Source organism: Chlorocebus sabaeus, chromosome 1 (genome assembly GCF_047675955.1).
Source record: "Chlorocebus sabaeus isolate Y175 chromosome 1, mChlSab1.0.hap1, whole genome shotgun sequence".
Classification (NCBI taxonomy): Eukaryota; Metazoa; Chordata; class Mammalia; order Primates; family Cercopithecidae; genus Chlorocebus; species Chlorocebus sabaeus.
Genome location: NC_132904.1, coordinates 39,878,527 through 39,905,509, shown reverse-complemented (window position 1 = coordinate 39,905,509; position 26,983 = coordinate 39,878,527). Strand labels below are relative to the sequence as shown.

The 26,983-nt window shown below is 35.6% G+C and overlaps 1 protein-coding gene across 3 annotated transcripts in view; it reads left to right on the top strand.

Annotated features, from left to right (window-relative positions):
- The window catches only part of LUZP2 (leucine zipper protein 2), a 582,381-nt gene that overhangs the window by 404,142 nt on the left and 151,256 nt on the right, over nt 1–26,983 (top strand). For all 3 annotated transcript variants that reach the window (XM_073017719.1, XM_073017721.1, XM_073017722.1), the window contains exons 6-7: nt 7,198–7,260; nt 17,045–17,107. In XM_073017719.1, the coding sequence (XP_072873820.1) occupies nt 7,198–7,260; nt 17,045–17,107 (126 nt within the window). The remainder of the gene's footprint in view (nt 1–7,197; nt 7,261–17,044; nt 17,108–26,983) is intronic.

Here is a 26,983-nt window from a genome sequence, read left to right as displayed (position 1 = left end):
GATTTATTATATATCTTATAGCATGTGATTTAGTAATTATGTATGACTGAGTGTGATCTTTTGTTTCAAATGTAGGCTATTTGAATTGATATTATGCCACTTCCTACATTTGAAGTGGTACAATATCAATTCTAAATAGACTTCTAAATATACTAAATAGACGCTAGAAAAACAAGAAGGTGAAAGAAAAACAAATTGTGAGATTGTAAACAAAACCTGGCTCTATATATTGATTATATTAAATTTCATGTAAATACTTTGAGAGAAAGCTATCGCCAGACTGTATAAAAATATACAATCAAATTTTACTTGACAATTATTAAAATGCACTTTAAATACAAAGACACAAGAAAGATGAAAGTAAAATATGAAAATATATGCTATGCAAACTCCAAGAGAAAAGACTTTAGCAAGTCTAATATCAGATAAATTAGCCATGACAAAACAAATTGCCAGAGAAAAAGAGAGGCATATTATAATGTTAAAAGGGGCAATCCTTTATTCTAAAAGACGTAACAATTCTTAAATTTGTAAGCACCTAAAAAAGCTTCAGATTTCATGAAGCAATAATTGACAGATTTAAACAAAGGAATGGACAAATCCACAATGACTTTTGGATATTTTAATATTCCTTTCAAGCTAATAGATAGAACAAAGAGAAAATTCCGTGAAGATGTAGAAATTGGAAATCTAATGACTTTCAAATTCTGATATGTCAATGCTGAAAATGAAAGTCTCTTTTGTAATATATACTTAATGTTATTTCTTTTTTTTTTTTTATTTTTTTTTTGAGACGGAGTCTCACTCTGTCGCCCAGGCCGGAGTGCAGTGGCCGGATCTCGGCTCACTGCAAGCTCTGCCTCCCGGGTTTATGCCATTCTCCTGCCTCAGCCTCCCGAGTAGCTGGGACTACAGGCGCCCGCCACCTCGCCCGGCTAGTTTTTTTGTATTTTTTAGTAGAGATGGGGTTTCACCATGTTAGCCAGGATGGTCTCAATCTCCTGACCTCATGATCCGCCCGCCTGGGCCTCCCAAAGTGCTAGGATTACAGGCTTGAGCCACCGCGCCCGGCCACTTAATGTTATTTCTAAATGAACTTCACCATCTTTGCCAATGATAGCTATTTCTATTGACTGATTTCCTCCTCCTCTGTCTTAAGGCTCTCATTTTCCTGATTCTTGTGTTTAATGATTTTGACTGAATGCTGAATTATAAATATTACATTATTTGGCACCTGGATTTTGTTATCTTCTAAGAGTATTACAGTTTATTCTAGTAGATACTAATTGTTTAGGTTGGTTATTTTGAGCTTTGTTGTTTAGCTTTATAAGTTTGGTCTAAATGAGCCTTTACAGGACTATTCTGACCCTGCTTGTAAGACAGATCTTTCTAAGGTTTTTACTAAATATCTTAGTGATTAAGTCTTTCCATTCTGACTTGTTGGAAATTGAATGTCTAGGTGAGCTCTAGTAATTTTTCACCTTGCAGTTCTTTTCTAGTGGTTCTTTAGCTGGCCTTGCAGCATGTTTGCTTATGCATATGCAGATTTGTACTCATCTGAAGACATAAGGGAACACCCCTGAAAATCCTCTGTACTCTTTTTCTACATTGCATTCTTAAATTAAGTTTAGCCCAAAGTTGCCTTCTTACACATTTTAAGTTTGGCCTAAAGGTTTCTCTATACATAGTGAAGTATAACCTAACTCATATATTAAGCAGAATGTAACCTACACTTGTGCCAGCCATTGAGTTTTTGCCAATCAAGAGAAGCCGGCGGTTAAAACCATGTTCAAACACAGCAAACACCAAGCTGTAACCAATGCGTGGCTGTTTTTGTATCTCACTTTCATTTTCTGTATGTCATTTTGCTTTTTCTGTGCATAAATCTTTGATCACATAGCTGCATTGGAGTGTCTCTGAACTTATTCTGGTTAAGGGGTTGCCTGATTTGCAAATCATTCTTTGCTCAAACTGTTAAATTTAATTTGTCTAAGGTTTTCCTTTTGACAGCTTCAAAGCCTCTGCTGTTTTGTAACATAAATTCTACCTGATCACCTTCCCCTAATCTTAAACTCTTCTCAACTAACCCAAACTGCATTTTGCTTGGGTTTTTCTTCTGTATGGTACTTCATAAATTGCCTCCAGAGAAAAACAAACAAACAAACAAAAAACCCAGACACACAAAGAAGAGCAACTGCAGGGATTTCTTGCCTACTTCTCCTCTCTTTAGTACGATAGTCTGGCAGTAGTGGTTGTCTACTGTCTTAAACGTTTGTTTGATTATATTCTGTCTAGTTATCTTGTTCTTTATGGCAAGACGGCTTGTCTGAGGCCAGATGCTTCATATTGGTTAAAAGAGTTATTTTCTCAATTGATTTTTGACAAGGGCTCTTATATATTTCAATGTACAAAGGAGCACTTCTTCAACAATTGGTGCACAAGCAACTGGATGTTTGCAATAAAAACTAAAAGTGAACCTTGACCCTTACCTCACTTCATTAAAAAATAATAATAATAAAGATAACTTGAAGAGGATTACACAAAAGAGTATACCCCAAAACTATAAAATTTTAAGAAAACTATTTGAGAAAAAATTCTTCATGACTTTGAAGTAAACAAACATTTCTTAGGGCACAGAAAGCACTATTCCCAAAGACTTCTTGACCAAACTTTAGAAAGACTCCTCTGAGTTCGCTTATAAAATGGGCCTTGTCCTCAGGTCTTGTCTTAGACTCTTCTAGTCCAATTGTAGCAGGGATCCTGCTAAGTCAGTTTTGGGAGACTCCCCACATCCTTGATATCTAAATCTGATCAAATGGCTTTCAGCAAGGATTCTATTAGGCAGCTTTAGCAAGAATCCCTCTACCCATGATCGCTCCTATTAGTAATTGTCTCTCCATTGACCTCCATAATTCTGCTCGTGGGCTAGAAATCCCCAGCTGTCTTTGCTGTATTTTTGCTATTTTTAGAGTTGAGCCCCATCTCTCTCCCTTATTTCAATAGCCTTGACATTTTTTCAAAAGTCCTGAATTAAACCTTTCTTATCATGTTACTAGTGAACATGAAAAATATAATTTCAGTAGAATATAGTAGTGTAATATTTTGGTCTCCCTTAATAAAATCAAACATAGGTTAATACTTGCAACTTTATTTCTCAAATTCTAGTAATGAGATAAGTTATTTAGTCCAAAATGTTTTATTGTCAATCAAATTTATGAAAACCATTTATATTAAACACAATTTTGTTATTATTAAAACATCTAATAATAGTAATTAAGTTCAGGAGTACATGTTCAGGGGTACATGTGCAGGTTTTTATAAAAGTAAATTGATAAACTCATGTCATAGAGGTTTGTTGTACAGATTATTTTGGCACCCAGGTACTAACACTTGTACCTAATAGTTATTATTTTTTTGATCCTCTCCCTCCTCCTACCCTCAACCCTCAGGTAGACACCAGTGTCTCTTGTGCCCCTCTTTGTGTCCATGAAGCACAATATTCTAATAAAAGACTGTGAGAAGTCCAGAGAAAATAAATCTTTTTAACATCATTCAACTCATATTATCATAGCATTAATCTTTTTGGGGGGATTGGAGAGTAAATATTATTGAAGAAAGTTAAATGGTTCTATGGAATGTCTTTATCAAAACTCTAGCTTCACTAATGGTGTGGAATGTTTAGCACTGCTTGCTTCTCTATAAACTTGACGACACATCCTGATCATTGAAAAGCCTACTCCAAGTAATTAAGGAATAATCTATTCTGAGAAATCAGTGTAGCAAGCAGAGATAACAGGTCAATGAAATAAATAGTATGCTAAAAATTAGTCTTGTGTTGTATATATTAGTTAACAGGTATGTTCCCTCCTCAGAAAAAAATATAAAATACTATCATTTTTGAAGGATAAAAGTTAGTATTTGCTATAATTTATATCATTCAGATCAACATTCAAAATTTCCCCTGAGTGTTAGCAGCATTAATAAATGAACAAATAATAATAAAAATAAATGAATACAAACATAGATACATAAATGAACAGAAGAAAGAAAAAACAGCTTTAAGTGGAGATGCAAATTTTAAATAGTATATACTACAGATACCAACTTTTAAATATGCTATTTATTAATTTATAGTTATTTTTTAATTCCAAAAGTGTTTCTCAATTGTGAGTGGTTTTTGGTAGGACATAAATACTGATATCCAATGTACATCCCCTATTTTGTCTCCATTTTAAAGGGTTTTATTTTGCTACAATCTGAGCAACACTGCAGAGCCAGAACATATCAGTATGTTATGTTTATTAGGGATACATATCTCTTCAAATATGAAATTATGGTATATCAGATTCGCTTTACAAAAAGAACCCTAATATTGTACCTTGTATGGTCAGTGCAAATATTTGCAAAAAGACATTACTTGAATAAATCAGAATAACTTCCTCCCATTTGTGTAAAACATTTCATGGTATTGAAATTCTAACTGAGCTTTTTAGATTTCCAAATTTTAGCTAAAGAGGAAAAAAAACAAGTATTCTTTCAAACTGGAACAACTGTATCCCCTCGCTCCATGATAGGAAAACAAAATAAAAAATCCTGTTCAAAATTAGCTTGGAATTCTAAGTGGGGAACTCTTAAACTTGATGTATTTGTTCATTCACTCTGCATTAAATGCTCATTTTGCTCCTGGTGCTTATCCAGTTGGCCCTCCTTAGAGTCATCATGTATAATACGTACTTGTACCAAGACATTGTCTACTCCTAGAGAGTCAGTATGATGTCTGAATCCTGTGGGTTTTACAGTTATCTGCTCTCCTTTAGCCTGCCCAACTAAAGACAGCCCACATTCTTCAGTTATTGGGGTAAAAGACAGAAAAGCCTGAGTGCAATAAACCAGATACAATTAAATAGCCATGAGAGGTTAGACTCAGATGGTTAAGAAATGTCAGAGGAACAAGCATTTGTCTTTGAATTGTGTCAATTATGAGATATTTAAAGGGTAACAGATCTGTGTGTACTCGTTCATACACCACAGAAAGAATATACCTCTCAGGCCTGGAAGAAGAAATGGCTTCTGAGAATCAAGGAGTTCAACATACTGATTTCATTTATTTTTTTATATAACCATTAATGGGATTGCTGGATTACATAGTAATCCATTTTTAATTTTTTGATACACTTCCATACTGTTTTCCATAATGGCTGTACCAATTTACATTCCCAGCACCTGTACATAAGAGTTCCCCTTTCTTCACATCCTCATTAGTACTTTTTATTTTTTGTCTTTTTGATAAGAAGCATCCTAACCTAACCTGAGTGCAGTAGTATTTCATTGCTTCATTGCACTTTCCTGATGATTAGTAATGTTTAACATTTTTAGTATATCTATTGGCATTTGTTTGTCTTCCTTTGAGAAATGTTTATTCAGATATGTTGCTAATTTTTTTTTTTTTTTTTTTTTTTTTTTTTTGAGATGGAGTCTCGCTCTGCCAACCAGGCTGGAGTGCAGTAGTGTGATCTCGGCTCACTACAAACTCCGTCTCCTGGGTTCACACCATTCTCCTTCCTCAGCCTCCCAAGTAGCTGGGACTACAGGCACCCACCACCAGGCCCGGCTAATTTTTTTGTATTTTTAGTAGAGATGGGGTTTCACTGTGTTAGCCAGGATGGTCTTGATCTCCTGACCTTGTGAGATACCCACCTCGGCCTCCCAAAGTGCTGGAATTACAGGTGTGAGCCACCACATCTGGCCTATATTGCCAATTTTTGATAAATCATATTATTGGATTTTTGCTTTTGATTTGTGTTCTTGGTTTTTTCTAGATAGTAACCCTTTGTCAGCTGAGTAGTTTGCAAATACTTTCTCCCATCCTTCAGGTTGTCTCTTCACTGTATTGTTTTCTTCTGCTGTGCAGAAGAAGTAGTAAATCCTTACCTATCAATAGTAACCTTGACTATAAATAAACTAAATAATCTAATTAAAGTATATAAAGTGGTTAAATGGACTAAATAAAGACTCAAATATATGCTGCTTATAAGAAACTTATTTCACCTGTAAAGACATGCATTGGCTGAAAGTGAATGGATGAAAAAGATATTCCATGCAAATGGAAACCAAAGCAGATTAGAAGTAGCTATACTTACATCAGATAAAATAGACTTTCAGTAAAAAATGATTTTAAAAATGACAAATAAGGTCATTATATAATGATAACAGAGTCATTACAGTAGGAAGATATAACAATTGCAATTACATATGCATCCTACACTGGAGCATCTTTATATGTATATATAATAACAGAGCTAAATGGAGATATTTATTGTTATATAAGAATAGTAAGGTACTTTAATACTCCATTTTCATACCTAGACATATTATCTGAACAGAAAATCAACAAGGAAACATCAGAGTAAGGCCAGGTGCAGTGGCTGATACCTGTAATCCCAGCACTTCGGGAGGCCAAGGCAGGCAGATCACCTGAGGTCAGAGTTCAAGACCAGCCTGGTCAACATGGTTAAACCTCATCTCTACTTAAAATACAAAAAAAATTTGTATTTTAACAGGCATGGTGCCAAGCATGGTGGTGCACATCTGTAATCCCAGCTACCTGAGAGGCTGAGGCAGGAGAATAGCTTCAACCCTGGGAGGCAGAGGTTGCAGGGATCTGAGATCGTACCAGTGCACTCCAGCCTGGACAATGGAGTGAGACTCCATCTCAAAAAAATAAATAGAAAAAAAGAAGCATCAGAGTTAAACTGTGCTCTAGACCAAACGGACTTCATGGACATTGACAGAACATTTTGCCCAACAGTTATAGCATACACATGGAATGTTCTCCAGGATAGACTGTATTTTAGGTCACAAAAAATTATATATATATATATATATATACACACACACACACACAAAATAACATTTTTTAAAAAATACAATTACATCGATTTTCTTTTCTGCCCACAATAGAATAAAACTGGAAATTACCTTTTTAAATGAATGTGTTAATGCTAATACACCAAATTTTAATTGAATAAAAAACAATCTTTTACATCACAGATTTGATTCAGTTTTATACCAATGCATTGCATTTTACATTATGAAGGTCTAATTTTTGGACAGAATAAAGCAGTAGTGCTGACATAATTGAAGAAATTCTTAATATTTTGTCTCTTCTTTGCAATAAAACTATGTTTTCTTCCTCAGAATAAAAGCTTGAAAAACAAACTCTTGTCAGGAAACAAGCTCTGTGGCATTCACGCAGAAGAGGTAAGTAAATTTTTGCTTCTTCTAACTTTAACCAGATAAAAACAGTATTATTGCCAGATTTTTTTCAACTCAGACATCTGGTAACTCTTTTTCCTCCTAATACAAATGCAAATTTTTAAATAGAAAAAAATATATTTTAAACCTTTGGGTATCTTTGTGTTTTAACATTGCAATAACCAAAAGGGGAAAAAAAAATTAACAAAGGCAGGTAATGGTCACTTTTGTAGATTTTTTTTTTTTTTTTCTGGATTTCTTCCTTATCTGGACTATCAGAATTTCCTTAATAGCAAATTACTGGAAGTCCATAAAATTTCCCTTTTTTTTCCCCTCTCTTGTACCTTCTATGTGATGTCTATAAAGTTTTGCAGTGGCAATTGACTGTCAGAGTGAAGATTCTGGGGTTGACCATAAACCATACAAAATAAATACATTCATTGGTTCTATTTGCTGTGTAGGCTGTGTAGTAAAATCATCTCATACATTTCTCAGGGGGACATATGTCATTCTGATTAATATAGATTTAACTAAAATAATAAATTTTCTATATTTCTCATCTCCAAATCTATTCTTATATCTCTGTAATATGAAAATGTAGCTCATACAAGCCTTAGTAATAGCAATGAAATAGTAATGATACTGTCATGCTAAACAATTGTTGATGCCTCAAGGAGAGGAGACAAGATTCACTGTTTTAGTTGCATCCTCCAAGAAGGACACACAAAGATACATTAAATGTGTAAGAAATCTATTCAAGAAATAGCCTATGAATGATAAGGGACAGTCATGAGTGGCTTCATATCATGACGAATGTCTTATACCTATGAAGCAGAGGGAAGGAAGGAAGTTTAGATGCAATGAGAAAAGTTGCTTACACAAGTTAAAACAAGTTTACCCTTTGTCTCAGAGTTGTCTAGAAGTAAGGCGAAGAGCTTCTAAAACAGCTCTATTGTCTTTAAATTATGGAATGACCCTTGGTTCAAAAATATCTTTTTCTGCCACTATCCTCTTCCAGCAGGAGGGAAAGGGAAGATAACCAGGTGAAGCACGAGCATTGCTTTTCAGGAGTCCACCCAGGAAATAGTCTCTTCTATCTCATTGTACCCTATTTGCTAACACTAGGTCACATGCTGAGCTAAGTTGAAGAGATTCTGGAAAATGTCACTAGGTCAGTGGTCCTGTGTCCAGCCCAAACTGAGATTTGTTAAAGAAAGTGAAAACTCTCCTTGAAAAACAAGAAAAAATCATTAACACAAATACAAACATTCAAGTCTAACATGCAATATAACAATCAATTTTATAATATCTTTCCTATAATATTATATATGGCATTATTAGAAATGTTTAATACAGAAAAACTAAAAGATGATGTTATAGAAGATGAAAAACTAGCCTAAATGGTTTGTAGATCTAATCTAGTGTAATGTTTCATTTCTTTGTATTTTTCTATTTGAACACAAATAGACTTGTACATTTTTATATTTCTTAGGTTTTAGAAATAGTATAAATGTGGTTTGTGCAGGTTGTATTACAAGAGGGTAACCAGGTGGAATGATGTTTTGAAAAAGAAGTATCTAGATTGAAGTTATATTCTGAGATAATTTATATGTGTTCAGGGTTCACATGACACTCATGTATATGAAAGAGAAGAAGTTCCTATGAGAAATATCTGTGGTGCACGGAAGTAAAAATGGGCTTACCTTTATTGTTTAGTCTGTCAATTCAAGAATAATTCATATTTTTTCTTCATCTCAATGCCTTGGAGAATATATTATCCCTGAATTGTTAGATACTTCACGTATTAGTGTTGCGTAATATTGAAATGTATTGTAATAGGTTCATTGCAATTTATTTGCTATATGTCATTATGTATTTATAGAATAAATTTAGAGCTTAACATTCTTGGTAATGGGGCAGGCGTATGTTTTTGTTTGTCACAATACAACTTCAAAACAACATGGTGGCAAATTTAATTATTTGATTCACCATCACTACCAAAAACAAAATACTAATATATTGTCTTGGTTAGGAGCTAACATGGAGATTGCCTGTTAGATCAGTGACCCTCAACTGTCAGTATTCATAGAAGAATAAAATATCTAAATCCCGTTGACACCCAGAAGATTACCATTGTTTTCATTTGCCAGAGGATAGCATTAACAAGAGAAGCCACTATAAACACCATCTACCAAAATCATCACTCCTATTTCATCGAAGAAATGCTGTTTGAACATGAAATTATAGGAAGCAAAAATCTCAGTCTGAAAGATAATCTCCTAAATGGGATAAAAAAAACTGAGATAAAATATCCTGTCATGGCTGCCTACTTTTTCATCTTCCTTGTCATTTTATTACAGACAACATTATCATTATTAGCAACTTTAATTTTGCTATGAAATCTTATGAAAACTTCATGACTCATAGGCACCAACATCTGGAACTGTATTTAAAATCACTAATTGTTTGAAGATTCTCCTTTTGATAATTTTAGCTTTTCAAAATGTCGCTAACAAGGTAAATAAAAGTCTAAGTTTTAGCTGGGTTTTGAATTAATATACATTATAGAAAAGAGATGTACCCACTCAGAATGCATTTATTCTTTGCGTAATCTTGCCTGAAATCCTCAGATTTTTTTTTTTTTTTTTTTTTTTGAGATGGATTCTTGCTCTGTCTCCGAGGCTGGAGTGCAGTGGCACCATCTAGGCTCACCACAAGCTCCACCTCCCGGGTTCACCCCGTTCTCCTGCCTCAGCCTCCCGAGTAGCTGGGACTACAGGCGCTCACCACCACGCCCAGCTAATTTTTTTGTATTTTTAGTAGAGACGGGGTTTCACCTTGTTAGCCAGGATGGTCTCAATCTCCTCACCTTGTGAGATGCCCACCTTGGCCTCCCAAAGTGCTGGGATTACAGGCATGAGCCACCGCATCCAGCCAGGATTTTGCTTTTTAACTGAAAATTACCAGAGTGCTGGAAACAAAGAGATGAGTAACTGTGAGGAAAACTCCTAAAACATTTTTTTAAATATATATATTATGATAGCAAAGTTCAAAAAATCTAGTCATTCAAGGCCATCAAATGCAGAAGGTTTTATTGCAGTTCCTGAATGAATCATTGAATAATTGATGTTTTGATAATAATTCCAAGTGATGTGGAAAATTTTAAGTGATATTCTGTACATTCAGAATATACACTTTAATTAAGTTTTAAAAATGAACACCTCAAATAGCTAAAAGGCAACCATTCTGACATTTGAAAGATAGAGCATCAATTATGTGGAAGAATTGACATGCACTTTGCCAAATCATGTGCACCATGTGTGGTAGTAGTCTCCCACTCTCCATTGATAGTCACCAACTTTAGTATGAGGGGGAAAAAAAAAAAGAAGAAAGTCTATTTTCCTGAGAAACCTGGTTGTAAATGAGTCCTGGACAGCAGATTGGAACAGCAGGCAGAAAATGCCAATCAACTATGCATTTGAAATGGTGAGAGATATCATAAATTATCCTGTACTCAAATCAGCAGCACGAAATAATGATGACCATGTAAAGCAGAATTATCTTAAAGGGGCTCCCGAGTCATGTGGAATTGTGAGTCAATTAAGCTTTTACCTTTGGCAGTCTCAGGTATTTCTTTATTAGCAGTGTGAGATCACACTAATACAGTAAATTGGCACCACCGGGAATGGGGTGCTCCTGTAAAGATATCTGAAAGTGTGGAAGCGACTTTGGAACTGGGTAACAGGCAGAGGTTGGAACACTTTGGAGAGCTTAGAAAAAAACAGGAAGATGTGGTGTGGTTTGGAACTTCCTAGAGTCTTGTCAAATGGTTTCGATCAAAATGCTGATAATGATATGACAATGAAGTCCAGGCTGAGGTGGTCTCAGATGGAGATGAGGAACTTGTTGGGAACTAGAGCAAAGGTGACTCTTGCTATGTTGTAGAAAAGAGACTGTCAGCATTTTGCCCCTGCCCTAGAATTCTGTGGAACTTTGAACTTGAGAGAGAGAATTTAGGGTATCTGGTGGAAGAAATTCCTAAGCAGCAAAGTGTTCAAGAGGAAGTGGAGCATGAAAGTTTGGAAAATTTGCAGACTGACAATGCAATTAAAAAAAAAAAAAAATTCTGAAGAGAAATTCAAGCCAAAGGCAGAAATTTGCATAAGTAATGAGGAGCCCAACGTTAATCACCAAGACAATAGGGAAAATGTCTCCAAGGGATGTGGAGACTTTCGTGGCAGCCCCTCCCATCATATGCCCAGAGGCCTAGGAGGGAAAAATGGTGTCATGTTCTGGGTCCAGGGCCTCCCAGATCTGTGCAGCCTCTGGACATGGTGCCCTGAATCCCAGCTGCTTCAACTCCAGCTGTGGCTTAAAGGGGCCAAGGAACAGATCAGACCCTTACTTCAGAGGGTGCAAGCTCCAAGCCTTGGTGGCTTCCATGTGGTTTCGAGCCTGTGGGTGCACAGAAGTCAAGAATTGAGGTTTGGGAACCTCTGCCTATATTTCAGAGGATGTATGGAAATGCCTGGATGTTCAGGCAGAAATTGCCTGCAGAGGCAGAAGCTACATGGATAATCTCTTCTAGGGAAGAGCAGAAGGGAAATGTGAGTTTGGAGCTCCACACAGAGTCACCACTGCATCACTGCCTAGTGGAGCTGTGAGAAGAGAGTCACTGTCCCCCAGACCCCAGAATGGTAGATCCACAGACAGCTTGCACTGTGCACCTGGAAAAGGCATGGGCACTCAATGCTAGCCCATGAAAGCAGCCGGGAGGGGGGCTGTACCTTGCAAATCCACAGGGTGGCGCTGTGCAAGGCTATGGGAGTCCACCTTTCATATCAGCGTGACCTGGTTGTGAGACATGGAGTCAAAGGAGATCATTTTGTAACTTTAAGGTTTAATGATTGCCCTATTGACTTTCAGAATTGCATGCAGCCTGTGGCCCCTTTGTTTTGGCCAATTTCTTCCATTTGTAATGGGTATATTTACCAAATGCCTGTACCCCCATTGTATCTAGGAAGTAACTAACTCGCTTTTGATTTTACAGGCTCATAGGCAGAAGGGAATTGTGTTGTTTCAGATGAGATGTTGGACCTGGACTTTTGGGTTAATGCTGGAATGAGTTAAGACTTTGGGGTCTGTTGGAAGGGCATGGTTGTTTTGAAATGTGAGGACATGAGATTTGGAAGGGGCTGGGACAGAATGATATGGTTTGACTTTTTGTTCCTACCCAAATCTCACCTTGAATTGTAATACCATAATCTGCACATTTCACAGGAGGGACCTGGTGGGAGGTAATTGAATTATGGAGGCAGTTTCTCGCATGCTGTTCTCTTGATAGTGCGTTCTCAGGAGATCCAATGGTTTTATAAGCATCTGGCATTTCCCCTGCTGGTACTCTCTTTCTCTTCTGCTGCCCTGTGAAGAGGTGCCTTCCACCATGATTGTAAGTGTCCTGAGGCCTCCCCAGCCATGCAGAACTGAATCAATTAAGCTTCCTTCCTTTATAAATTACACAGTCTCAGCTATTTCTTTATAGCAGTATGAGAACAGACTAATACAGAGAGTAAATTAACATAATAAGACATAGATGCTGTACTTGAAATATTATTTTGAGTCACATGGGAAGCTGTGTGAGGACAGACAATGATGTAATAAATGTGATTCTGAAGTGGAAGAATAAAGTCAAGGTACTGAGGGCTCAATGTGAGTTTGTATTCATAAAAGCCATTAACAAGTAGGTTTACTAAATCATGTCTTTTTGTTGTTCTTATGCATCATGCATTTTACCTTCACTATCCATATAAAAAGAAAGGTGACTTTGTGTGGAAATGAAAAAAATCAACTACCCTGTGAGAAACCTGCTGCTTTGTACAGAGTTAAGTGATACAGAATTATTAACATATCTCACTCTCACTCTTAACTTACCCTCCCTTCCTCCTTCCCTCCTTTCTTTCCTTCCCTGCCCTTCCCTTCCCTTCCCTTTCCTCTCTTCCTTCCTCTCTTTCCTCCTCTTTCCTTCTTTTCCTCTCTCCCACTTCCTCTTTACCTCCCCCTTTCCCTCTCCTTCTCTTCCTGTTTCCTTTTCTTTTTTAAATTTTATTTCATTTTGTTTTCTTTTTGTTCCTTCTTATTAACTTCCTGATTCAAAAGATCATGAAATGCAGGTGACTTATAATAGAAATATCTGTGAAAAACTGTGTTTCTTATATTAGAACCTTGTAGTAGTGTATCATTGACAACACATTCAAGTTTCCACTTAAATCAGTCGTACTTATAGCATTGAACAACAATTGAAAAATTATTGTACCATTATAACACAGTTACTACTTCACAAATCGAGTACATTGCATAATTAGAAATATTCTGGGCCTGGGTGTGGTGGCTCACCTCTGTAATCCAAGCACTTTGGGATGCCAAGGTGGGCAGATTACCTGAGCTCAGGAGTTTGAGACAAGCCTGGACAACACAGTAAAACCCCATCCTACTAAAATACAAAAAATTAGCCTGGCATGGTGGTGTGCGCCTGTAGTCCCAGCTACTCAGGAGGCTGAGGCAGGAGAATTGATTGAACCCAGGAGGCGGAGTTTGCAGGGAGCTGAGAATGTGCCACTGCACCCCAGCCTAAGCAACAGAGCAAGACTCCATCTCAAAAAAAAAAAAAAATCTGAATATTTTAGAAAACCAAATCACAATAAACTTGCAGTTGGTTCAGTGGACAACTCATATTCCATTGTAAGCTTAGAAAATTATATTTCTACAATATAGGCAGATATTCTTTATTAAAGAGGACTTTTATATCAACACAGTTTACTAGGATGTAATAGTGACATAAAGATCATGGGTTCATTACCTACTGTAGCAAGCTTCTTTTAAAATTTAATTTTATTGAGATATAATTTACAGTACAATATAATTTATCTAGTTTAAGTGTACAGTTTGATGGATTTGACCAATGTATAGATTCAAAACATACAATTTTTTCATTACCCTCCAAAATGTCTGCTTGCTATATTACACTGAATCTTTACCCCAACCATTAGTCCATGTCAACTACTAAACTGATTTCTGTCCCTGTTTGTTTGCCTTCTGGAATGTTATCCAAATTGAATTATACATAATATAGCTTCTAGTTACTGGATTCTTTCACATTGTATAATGCTTTTGAAATTTGTCCGTGTTGTTCCATGATTCAGTACTTCATTCCTTTTCAGTTGCTCAACAGTATTCTAGTACTCCATGTCATGGATATCCTACAATTTATCTCTTCATTGCTTATTAAACATATGTGCTCTTTCTAGCTTTTGGCTATTATGAATAAAGATGCCTTAAGTATTTTTGTATATGTTATAGTTCCTCTTGGGTAATTACCTAGGACATATTGCAGTGTAATGCAGTGTACATATGTTTATTTTTATCAGAAAATGCCAGTTTCCCCAAGTGATGATACTAATTTATAATTCCACTCAAATACATTTTAATTATTAATTTTTCCTTCTCGTGATCATGCTAATTTATTTATTTGTGTGTGTGTGTGTGTGTGTGTTGTTATTGGTTATTGGTGGTGGTGGTTTTCTTTTTTTGTTTTTTGCCTGAATAAAGAATCAGAACCTATAATTTTAGGTATAGAAGTACAATAATCTGAAGTCCTTATATTATAATTTTAGTAATTGGGACTGTCCTGAAAAATTCAAAATACATGATCGTCATTCAGTGACTTAAGGGACCATAATTAAATGTGGTAGTCAAAGCATACTACTGAGAAAGATTTTCTTTTTAAGTATTTTCCTATTTGTGATGGCCCTCTTAAAAAGTGTATTACTCTAAAGTGCAAACAACATTCAGCTCAGCATTAGTATTGTAGCAACTTTTCTTGCTTCCAGTCACATTTGCTTCTACTTTGGACATATATCAAATTCAAATTTATTCCCATTAAATTTAAAAAAAGTAATTGAAAATAAGTAGTAAAAAATGAGGCATACATATGCACAGATGTAATTAGCATCTACAATTAGATTGTTGGTCATGCCTGGGTGACAGAAATTCTGTGTGTTTAGTTTTGGATTGGGGGAAGAACAATACTCAATTTTCTTTAAATAACATATTTTAAACAAGCTTTGGTTTTTCTCTTTCTGCCTAGGATGTCTGGAGGTCTGACTCTCAAAGTTAAGGTTTAACTCACCAATAACCAATAACAACACACACACACACACACACAAATAAATAAATTAACATGATCACATGAAGGAAAAATTGATAATTAAAATGTATTTGAACAGAACAGAGCCCTAAGAAATAATACCACACATCTACAACCCTCTGATCTTTGACAGACCTGAGAAAAACAAGAAATGGGGAAAGGAGTCCCTATTTAATAAATAATGCTAGGAAAAAGCTGAAACGGGATCTCTTCCTTACCCCTTATACTAAAATTAATTCAAGATGGATTAGAGACTTACATGTTAAACCTAAAACTATAAAAACTCTGGAAGAAAACCTAGGTAATACCATTCAGGACATAGGCATGGGCAAGGACTTCATGTCTAAAATACCAAAAGCAACAAAAGCCAGAATTGACAAATGGGATCTAATTAAACTAAAGAGCTTCTGCACAGCAAAGGAAACTACTATCAGAGTGAACAGGCAACCTACAGAATGGGAGAAAATTTTTGCAATCTACTCATCTGACAAAGGGCTAATATCCAGAGCCTACAAAGAACTCAAACAAATTTACAAGAAAAAACAACCCCACCAAAAAGTGGGTGAAACTTCTCAAAAGAAGAAGGATGTGGACAGACACTTCTCAAAAGAAGACATTTGTGCAGCCAACAGACACATGAAAAAATGCTTATCATCACTGGCCATCAGAGAAATGCAAATCAAAACCACAATGAGATACCATCTCACACCAGTTAGAATGGTGATCATTAAAAAGTCAGGAAACAACAGATGCTGGAGAGGATGTGGAGAAATAGGAACACTTTTACACTGTTGGTGGGACTGTGAACTAGTTCAACCATTGTGGAAGACAGTGTGGCAATTCCTCAAGGATCTAGAACTAGAAATACCATTTGATCCAGCCATCCCATTACTGGATATATACCCAAAGGACTGTAAATCACACTGCTGTAAAGACACATGCACACGTATGTTTATTGTGGCACTATTCACAATAGCAAAGACTTGGAACCAACCCAAATGTCCATCAATGATAGACTGGATTAAGAAAATGTGTCACATATACACCATGGAATACTATGCAGCCATAAAAAAGCATGAGTTCATGTCCTTTGTAGGGATATGGATGCAGCTGGAAACCATCATTCTCAGCAAACTATCGCAAGAATAGAAAACCAAACACCACATGTTCTCACTCATAGGTGGGAACTGAACAATGAGAACACTTGGACACAGGAAGGGGAACATCACACACAGGGGCCTGTTGTGGGGTCGGGGGAGAGGGGAGGGATAGCATTAGGAGATACGCGTAATGTTAATGACGAGTCAATGAATGCAGCACACCAACATGGCACGTGTATACATATGTAACAAATCTGCACAATGTGCACATGTACCCTAGAACTTAAAGTATAATAAAAAATTTTAAAAAATGAATTTGAGTGGAATTTAACTCTCAGAGTTAAGGTTTTCTGTTTTACTTCTAAACTAGTTGGACTGTGCTTTGCTTGGCTGCAAAATGTATTCCTGTGAAGTCTGAAAGTATTTTAATCTTCAAGTTTGAAAATATAAATGAGTTACACAACCTATCCATGTTTTTGTCTTACAGTCCAAAAAAATCCAAGCCCAGCTGAAGGAGCTTCGTTATGGGAAGAAGGATTTATTATTTAAGGTGAGAATCTTTTCTCTTTTCCCTGAAACTTTCTATCCCAATACCAAAAATATCAAGAACATTATTTAGCTTAAATTTGATTTCTGGAATTTCTCATGAATTTGAGTTGTATTTGACTGCTTTAGAAATACTTTTATTTTCTTGCCTACTTAATTAGAGATAAAGTGGAAATATTATTTCCTACATTCATTCTTAATCAAAAGCATGGCTTATTCCAGCAGGTTAGGAGTCTATAAAACAAATCCTGCTTCCCCAGAGTTCACGAGTTGCAGATATTAAGCTGAGAGACTTATGTGAAGTACATCATACAAGGACTTTTGAATCTTTTAAATTTATTTTTCAGATCAGAGTTTTAGAAATAAATGTTAGTGGAAGACAATGAGACAGTTCAGCAATATTCAGTGTTTTAATTCTATGTAATATACCAGTTGAATATAGATTAGTAAAACGTCAACTTTCAGATATTACCGAGATCAGGACTTGTTGAAAATTTTTATGACTTAAAATATGAGATATATTATATATAAACCTTGTTATTTCATGTCATTTTACATTTTATGAAATCAGGAGACCTGAATACAAAGAGACTATGAAGTTTCATGAATTAGAATTCCTTTAGTGTATATAATACCCCCAAAAACTGTTCCACTGTAGGACTTTTATTAATTCAAATAACAAAAGGCCCAGAAGCATGACAATGTTATAGTTTATTTCATAGCTCAACAATGTCAACAAGACTCAGGTTTGTTTTGCATTGTCCTCCACATCACTCCATGTGACAACCCTCAACTTAAAGACTTATTCTAAGTCTTGGTTCCTCATAGAATCATGATGGTCACTAAAGATATATATATATATATAGAGTGTCTTCATCCAACTATGTACACAGTCAAAGCAGAAAAAGGAGGCATTTGTCCTCCAAAGTCATTATTTTTTCTGAAGGAGGAGAGTTTTTTGAGAAAGTTCTCCAAACTAGGTTATGCATCCATGCAAAGGTAAAACCTTAGCATTTTTAGATTCTATTGTGAAAGACTGTTTCTTTTGCAGATAAGTAACAGAAAAGGAGTTGCTGTGGGAGGCAGCCAAGGTTTCTGCTGTAATGTATTTATGCACTCATCCTGATGGCAGCACACTTATCTGATTTACCTGCTAATATATCAGCAGTGCACAGTTTAAGTCTTGAATAAACATATGTTGATGATTGATAAATAGATATATAGATAGACAGACAGACTTAGATGTGTCAAGGAAGTAGACAGTAGAAACTCAACTATTAGGTTGGTGCAAGAGTAACTGAGGTTCTTGCCATTAAAAAAAAAAAAATGGCAAAAACCACAATTACTCTTGCACCAACCTGATAGCACTGAAGTACCTGTTACCACAGACATTCACCCATGCACCTTTGAAAAGGAGTCTACGAACTGGTGAGCCCTGAGATGAGTAGTAGATTCTATTTCAGGTACTTTCCTCTTAGGAAATGTTCAATTTTGAATAGATGTGATTTTTTTTTTTTTTTTTTAAGTAAATGTAGACTTTGAAGAAGTAATGCTTGCTGTCAAAGCATTTACATCTCATCCTAAAAATAATGACACATGCTGGCAATTGCAGAGCATAATGATGAATTTGGTGCCCTTATTAATGCTTGAGAGCTGCTTTTAACTTGGGGGAGGCTGCTAGCTGAAGTAGAAATCCTCCACTAAAGATAGAAGTGAGGCCTAACTGACTGTTAGTTGCCCAGAGACTTGAGTGACTTTATATCCTCCTTAATTCCACTTGGAGCTGATATAGTCTCTAGAATACCTAATCTCCATTTTAGTGCTCTTTTTAGATTTGACAAATGTACTTCTTTAAAAAAAAAAAAAACCTAAGTATTACTTATTCATTGAAGAAAAATTTCAAAACAGTGTCAAAAAATATAAAGCCAAAGGAAGACTTAAAATCCCGTCACCCAGAACAAATGCAAACAATATTTTGACATACTTCATATTTCTGTCTAATTCCCTTTGTATGAATTATATCTGCCTGGTGATTGATATATATGCACATATATCTCAGTGTACAATACATCTCTCTCTCTCTATATATATATATATCCTTTATATATATTCATAATTTGTAATTTAAAAACACAAAGATAGCTTTTAATCTTCATTGTTTTATCTAAATTTAAATGAATAATCTGTTATATAGATATGCCAAACGTTACTTAACCTTTCACCTATGTGCAGGTATGTATATACATACATATATATAATGATTTAAATTTATATTATGATGAAAAATACTTTCTTATTTTTAACTTGAGTTATAGTTTTTTTAAACATATCTATCAAGTAGTTCATGAAAATTGTTTTAAAATATTAATTATTGCTACCTAGTACAGATGATTTTCAAAAGAGATATAACAGTTTACTCTCCCACCAGTACAATAATAACAAGAAAAATGTTGAATTTAAGAATCATTTTGTACTGGATGATTTATTAAACAAACAAACATAAATAAGTTGGTTAGCTAAGAAATTATGTGAATGAATAATGGCTACACAACAGTAACAAATTTTGTTGCTTTAAGAGATTATAAAGTAAAATGATTATTTTGATTATAAATTTTATTATTGGATGGTTTAAAGATTTAAGTCATTTAATTTTCTTTGCTTACTTTTATGGGGAGGTGGAGATAAATTAAAAACAATGCTTACAATACTCCCAAATCACTAAAAATTCAATCTATCAATTTCTCTATTGAAATAGATAATGGCAGACATTTTGATAGTTTTGTGATTGTTTTTGTTGTTTATTGAATAAAAACAGTTTTAAAATACTACATGTCAGTGTTTCAAATAAAATAGTGGCTTAGTTAAATTACTGCTTCTGGGAGTTGGTAGTCCAGTTATTAAAAATATACTATAGTGGTACATTTGGCCCTGTGTATTGGTAGTTTCTGTATCCATACAACTGTGAATCAAAAATATTTGAAGAAAATTTCATTCAGCAATCTCACTATTGTGTCTCTACTCCCCAAAAAAGAAATAATTAAATCAAAAATTATCTGCACTGATAGGTTTCACAGTACTATTCACAGTACGAAATACACAGAATCAATTGTAATATTCATCAACAGATAATTAAAGAAAATGTGGCATATGCACACATATGGAATGCTATTCAACTATAAAAAATAAAATCGTGTCTTCTGCAGCAATATAGGTGGAATTGGAAGCCATTATCTTAATTAAGTGAAACAACCCAGATACAGAAAAAAAAAAAAAAAACCTGCATGTTCTCACTTAAAAATGGAAGTTAAATAATGTGTACACATAGAGTATGGAATGATAGATAATGAATACTCAGAAGGGTTGTGGGGAAGGAAGGGACTGGAAGATGAGAAAGTATTTAATGTGCATCATGAACATTATTTGACTGATGGATATACTGAAAGCCCAGACATCACCACAATGCAATATATTCATGTAACAAAATTGCACTTGCACCCCTTAAATGTATACAAATAAAAAAAGAAAATAGTTTTAAAAACCCATAAAAATGATACATCCATTGAAAATAATACAATAAAAACACAATAGTTACATAGCATTTACATTGTATTAGGTATTGATATGGCTTTGATGACTGGAGGAACACCAGGGTTCTTGGTCTCGCACTGGTAGGATTAACGGCATGGACACAGGTGGAGTGGTTTTAGGAATGAAAAGTTTAATAGGCAAGAAAGAAGAAAGAAGAAAACAGTTCCCCCATACAGAGACAGAGGGAGGGGGGCTCAGAACAAAGAGGAACCCCATGTGCGGCAGAAAAGTGGTTGCTTATATTGGAATGCTGGAGGAGGCAGTGTTTGGTTTGCACAGGGCCCAGGGGATTGGTTTGACCAGGTATGTCATTTACATAGCTTCCAGAAACCTGACCCTCCCACCTTAGTCCTTTAATATGCAAATGAGGGTCGCTATGATGTTCCGAATACCTGGTGTTATCTGGAGGTAGCCATTACACTTGGCACAGGTGGTGACCAGGAGAAGATGGCGGGAATTGCCGTGTTGACCGTGTTGAGTGGACGTAGGTTCTAATCGCCATCATTTGCCTATTAAAGCTTGCCAGCCTGGTTTTTAAAGCTGCCTTTTTGTTAGAAAAGAAATGGTTTGGGAGTTGCTTCTTATTACAGGAAAATTTCCACTGAGAACCTTTACCCTTACTTTCTTCCTAAAATGTATTCCTTAATAAGTCCTATATTAGTAGTATATTCAATCTAGACATTAAAACATATACAGGAAGATGTACATATATTAAATGCATATAATACGTCATTTTAAATATGAGATTTGAATGTCTACAGATTCTGCTGTCCATAGAGTTCCTGGAATCAATTCCCTGTGGAACCAAAGGAGCACTGTATATATTTAGTGTTTTTACTTTATTCAGGTCTATAATGTGTCACTTCATTTGACCCTCACCACAGCCCCATGAGACAGGAAAATTTGTGTGATCTCTTTCACAATGAAAGAATTGAAATCTAAAGAAATTTGATATTTGTGGCCACCAAAATGTTTACCTGTAAAGTATTTTTACTAGCAGAGTGAAGTTATCGCCATGGATATTAATTATATATATTTTTAAGTAGAGCTGACCTGTTGGGGCATCCTGAATTAAGTACATTTGCAGGGTTTTATAGTTTTTCCTTTGATAACTATCCCTATAGCATATGTTTAGATCATTGGATCAAAATGCTGACTTAATTTCTGGAATGTGTGGTGATAGACTTGATGCACTCATTTTCAGACACCACAGTGGCTTGTGTTATCATTATTATTTTCGCTAAATCTAGATGTAATTAACTTGGTAACTCTATTGTCATCTGCTCTTGAAGAGAGGGGCATTGCAACCTGAATTTCCATGTATGTATAACCGAGTGTCAGATTATTTCATGATGATTCCAGGTATCTATAAGGGAATTTTGTAAATTCGTTTCTCCTTAATTTTTACACTCTTAAGTAATTTAATTTTTGTGCATCTGTCTCATTAATTTAAAATTATGTCATCCACATGTTAAACTAATTTTTAATGAGCAAAATGCTTTTTCAGTGCTATTTACTTGTATTTGGTGCCAAAATGTAGGCATCTTACAAAAGCAGTGTGAGGGGTTAAAAATATTATTTTCTTACATGATTCCGGAAGCTGTAAGCTTGTCAAATCACATTCATTTGTGCCTCAAAATAATTATATGAGTCAGACAGGGAAGATAATATTGTTCTCTTATGATTTAGGAAACCAAGACCCAGAGAAGTTATAAGAGTTTTCTGAAATTATGGGACTAGTAAGTGGCACAGTTATATCTTAATAGAAGTATTTTAATTCCACGATATCACATTTTTCCCAGCTGTATTTCTACTTTGTATTTTGAGGTGATTTACAGATTATATCTTTTAGAAGTCATTTCCTCTAATGTACTCAAACATCTATAAAAGAAAAATCAAAATCTTCGGTCCCCAAACTCAATTTGCCAAAGGAGAAAGTCAAACTTGAAAACTGAGTTGCTCCAAACTGCCTCCCATTTTGTCTTGAAGCGATAGCTACAAAGACAGGAGACGGCTGGGTGAGGTGGCTCAGTGACTCGCGCCTGTAATCCTGGCACTTTGGGAGGTCGAGGCGGGGGGATCACCTGAGGTCAGGAGATTGAGACCATCCTGGTCAACATGATGAAACCTCGTCTCTATTAAAAATACAAAAAATAGCTGGGCATGGTAGTGCACGCCTGTTGTCCCAACTACTTGGGAGGCTGAGGCAGGAGAATCACTTGAATCCAAGAGGTGGAGGTAGCAGTGAGCCAACTTCACGCCACTGCACTCCAGCCTGGCACAGATAGAGACTCTGTCTCAAAACAAACAACAACAACAACAAAAAAAACAAAAAACTGCAAACTTCCCCAGGGGATTCCCTCACAATGTGCTCACAAGATAATTCCTTGTGGGCCCCAAGATCTTTATCCTAAAATGGTGGAAATTCACTCTGACAATGTAAATGAATAGCTTATCTTCACAGGTAAGGGACAAAAATAAGACTGGGAGTCATCTCTCAGCTCACTCGAGATGAATTCATATTTTGCTGCTCCCTCCACTCTGTGTTTACTTTATCTTAAATAAAAATGCAGGTTCACTAAGGAAGTGAATACCTCATTGACTGTTATTCTACCCTCTCTGTCTTCGTATAAAATATGGATTCAGTGAGGGCTGATCAAAGCCTCAAAACAATGCAACTGCTTGCCCCCACCCCACCCCGACTCCCCCGGCTTTTTTTTTTTTTTTTTTTTTTTGTCACCAGGCTGGAGTGCAGTGGTGCGATCTCGGCTCACTGCAACCTCCACCTCCCGGGTTCAAGTGAGTCTCCTGCCTCAGTCTCCCGAGTAGCTGGGACTACAGGCAGTCGCCACCATGCCCATCGAATTTTTGTATTTTTAGTAGAGATAGGGTTTCACCATTTTGGCAGGGATGGTCTCGATCTCCTGACCTCAGGTGATCCACCCACCTCTGCCTCCCAAAGTGCTGGGATTACAGGCATGAATCACCGCACCCAGCCTGCTTGCCTCTTTAATTTACTCTCCCCTTTTTACTTTCTTCTTTATCTATTGCCCGTTCCTGCCCTTAGAATGCTGAAATCCCCCAAATGCTGTTTGGAAAAAGCACAGATCACAGATGTTCCTGTGATTTTATGATCCTTTTTCTTGGACGTGTGCTCAACCTTGGCAAAATCCACCTGTACATCAAAAAGTATATGAGACTAGTTTCAATTAATTTAGAAGTTTATTTTGCCAAGGTTAAGGACATATCTATGACACAGCCTCAGAAAATCCTGAGAATGTGTGCTCAAGGTGGCTGGGCTACAGCTTAGTTTTATACATTTTAGGGAGATATAATACACTGATGTAAGATGTTCATTGGTTCAGTTCAGAAAGGTGGAACAACTTGAAGCTAAGGCTAGGGAGATGATAGGTGGATTTAAAGATTTCCTGATTGGCAGTTGGTTAAAAGAGTTTATCTAAAGACCTGGAATCAACAGAAGTAGGTGTCAAGGTTAAGATAAGGGGTTGTGGATACTAAATTTTTTAATATGCAGATGAAGCCTCTATGTAGCAGGATTCAGAGAGAATAGATTGTAAAAGTCTATCAGACTTATGGTGCCAAACTCTTAGTTAATTCTTTTCTGGCCCAGAAAAAAACCTGGAAAAGGAAAAAGATTCTTTACAGAATATAGATTTTTCCCACAATAGACAGCTTTGCATGGCCATTTCAAAATATTTCAAAGAAATACATTTTGTAGTAAAATATTTTAATTTATTTCCGGGCCTACTATTTATCATGTTGGTATCTTTTATTGCTACAAAGAGTCTACTTTGCCAGTCTTAAGGCTTCTATTTTACTGGTAAATACTGGACAGCTGTGCCTGGATTTCAACAGGAAGAGAGGATAATGAGACATGTCTGACCCCCACCTTCTCATCTTGGTCTGAACTAGTTTTTCAGGTTGATTTAGGAATGCCCTTGGCCAAAAGGAAAAGTCCATTCAATTGGTCAGGGGACTTAGAGTTTTATTTTTGGCTCCTATACTCTACCAGTTTAATAGAACCAACAGCTTAGAAGTAAATTCTGTGCATAGGAAACAAGAGAAAGTAAATTGCCTTGTCAAAATCAACCCGACTTTGTAGCCTTATTCCTTGTATGCTTAAAGCACAAAAGCCTATAGTCTTACTTATTTTTTTCATTATTTGCTAGCTAATGGAGAAGAGATGCAGGTTTTAAAAGATCACACATTTCTTATCCGAAAAAATGACAAGTTAAATTCTAATAAACATGAATTTTTTCCTCCAAAATGTGAGAATTTTTCAAATAGAATCACTGAAAGTATCAAAATTTATTTTTTAAATTATTTTAATTATTTTTATTGTAATTATTATTTTTTTATTTCAATAGGATTTTGAGGATCGGGTGGTGTTTGGTTACATGAATTAGTTTGTTAGTGGTGATTTCTGAGATTTTGGTGCACCCATCACACAAGCAGAGTACACTGTACCCAGTGTGTTGTCATTTATTCCTCACCTCCCTCCTACTTTTTCTTTTGAGTCTCCAAAGTCCATTGTATTATTCTTATGTATTTGCATCCTCCTAGCTTAGCTCCCACTTATGAGTTAGAATATATGATGTTTGGTTTCCATTCCTGAGTTACTTCACTTAGAATAATGGTCTCCAAATCCACCCAGGTTCCTGCAAATGCCATTATTTTGTTCCTTTTTATGGCTGATGAGTATCCCATGGTGTGTGTATACACACATATGGAACCAGCCCAAAGGCCCATAAATCCATAAGTAAATAAAGAAAATGTGATATATATGTGTGTGTGTGTATATATATATGTGTGTGTGTGTGTGTATATATATGCATTTGCATACATATGTGTGTGTATGTTGCTGCTGTAAACATATGTGTGCAAGTATCTTTTTTGCGTAATGACTTCTTTTCCTGTGGTTAGATACCCAGGGGTAGGATTGCTGGATCAAATGGTAGATCTACATCTAGTTCCTTTGAGGAATCTCCACACTGTTTCTCATAGTGGTTGTAGTAGTTTACATTCCCACCAGCAGTGTAAAAAGTGTTCCCTTTTCACCATGTTGACACCAACATCTATTGTTTTTTTTTTTTTTTTTTTGATTATGACCATTCTTGCAGGAATAAGGTAGTATCACAGTATCACGTTATGGTTTTAATTTATATTTCTCTGGTTTTTAGAAATGTTGAGTATTTTCTTATATGTTTGTTGGCCATTTGTATATCTCCTTTTGAGAATTTTCTATTCATGTTCTTAGCCAAATTTTTATGGGATCTTTGTTTTTTCTTTTTCCTTATTGATTTGCTTGAGTTCCTCATAGATTCTGCATATTAATCCTTTGTCAAAAATATAGATTTTGAAGATATTTTCTTACTCTTGGTTATCTGTTTGCTAATTGTTTCTTTTGCTGTGCTGAAGCTTTTTATTTGAATTAAGTTCTATCTATTTATCTTTGTTTTTGTTGTATTTGCTTTTGGTTTCTTGGTCATGAAGTCTTTGCCTAAGCCGATGTCTAGAAGGGTTCGTCCAATGTTATCCTCTAGAATTTTTATGGCTTCAGGTCTTAGATGTAACTATTTGATCCATCTCGAGTTGATTTTTGTCTAGGGTGAGAGGAGTATCTAGTTTCATTCTTCTGTGTGTGGCTTATTTGTCTGTTAGGGTGTCCTTTACCCACTTTATGTTTTGTTTGTTTTGTCGAAGGTCAGTTGGCTATAAGTATTTGGCTTTATTTCTTAGTTTTTTATTCTGTTCCATTGGTCTATACGACTATTTTTATACCAGTACTATGTTGTTTTGGTGACTATGGCCTTAGAGTATAGCTTGAAGTCAGGTAATGTGCTGCCTCCAGATTTGTTCTTTTTGCTTAGTCTTGCTTTGGGTATGTAGGCTCCTTTTGGTTCCATATAAATTTTAGAAATGTTTTGTCTACTTTTTTGAAGAATAGTGGCAGTATTTTGATGAGAAATTACACTGAATTTGTAATTTGCTTTTGGCAGTATAGTCATTTTCACAATATTGATTCTACTCATCCATGAGCATGGGGTGTGTTTTCATTTGTGTTGTCTATGATTTCTTTCAGCACTGCTTTGTAGTTTTCCTTGTAAAGACCTCTCACCTCCTTGGTTAGGTATATTCCTAAGTATTTCATTTTTCTTGCAGATATTATAAAAGAAGTTGAGTTCTTGATTTATCAGTTTGATCACTGTTGATGTATGGCAGAGCTACTGATTTGTGTACATTAGTTTTGTATCCTGAAATTTTGCTGAAT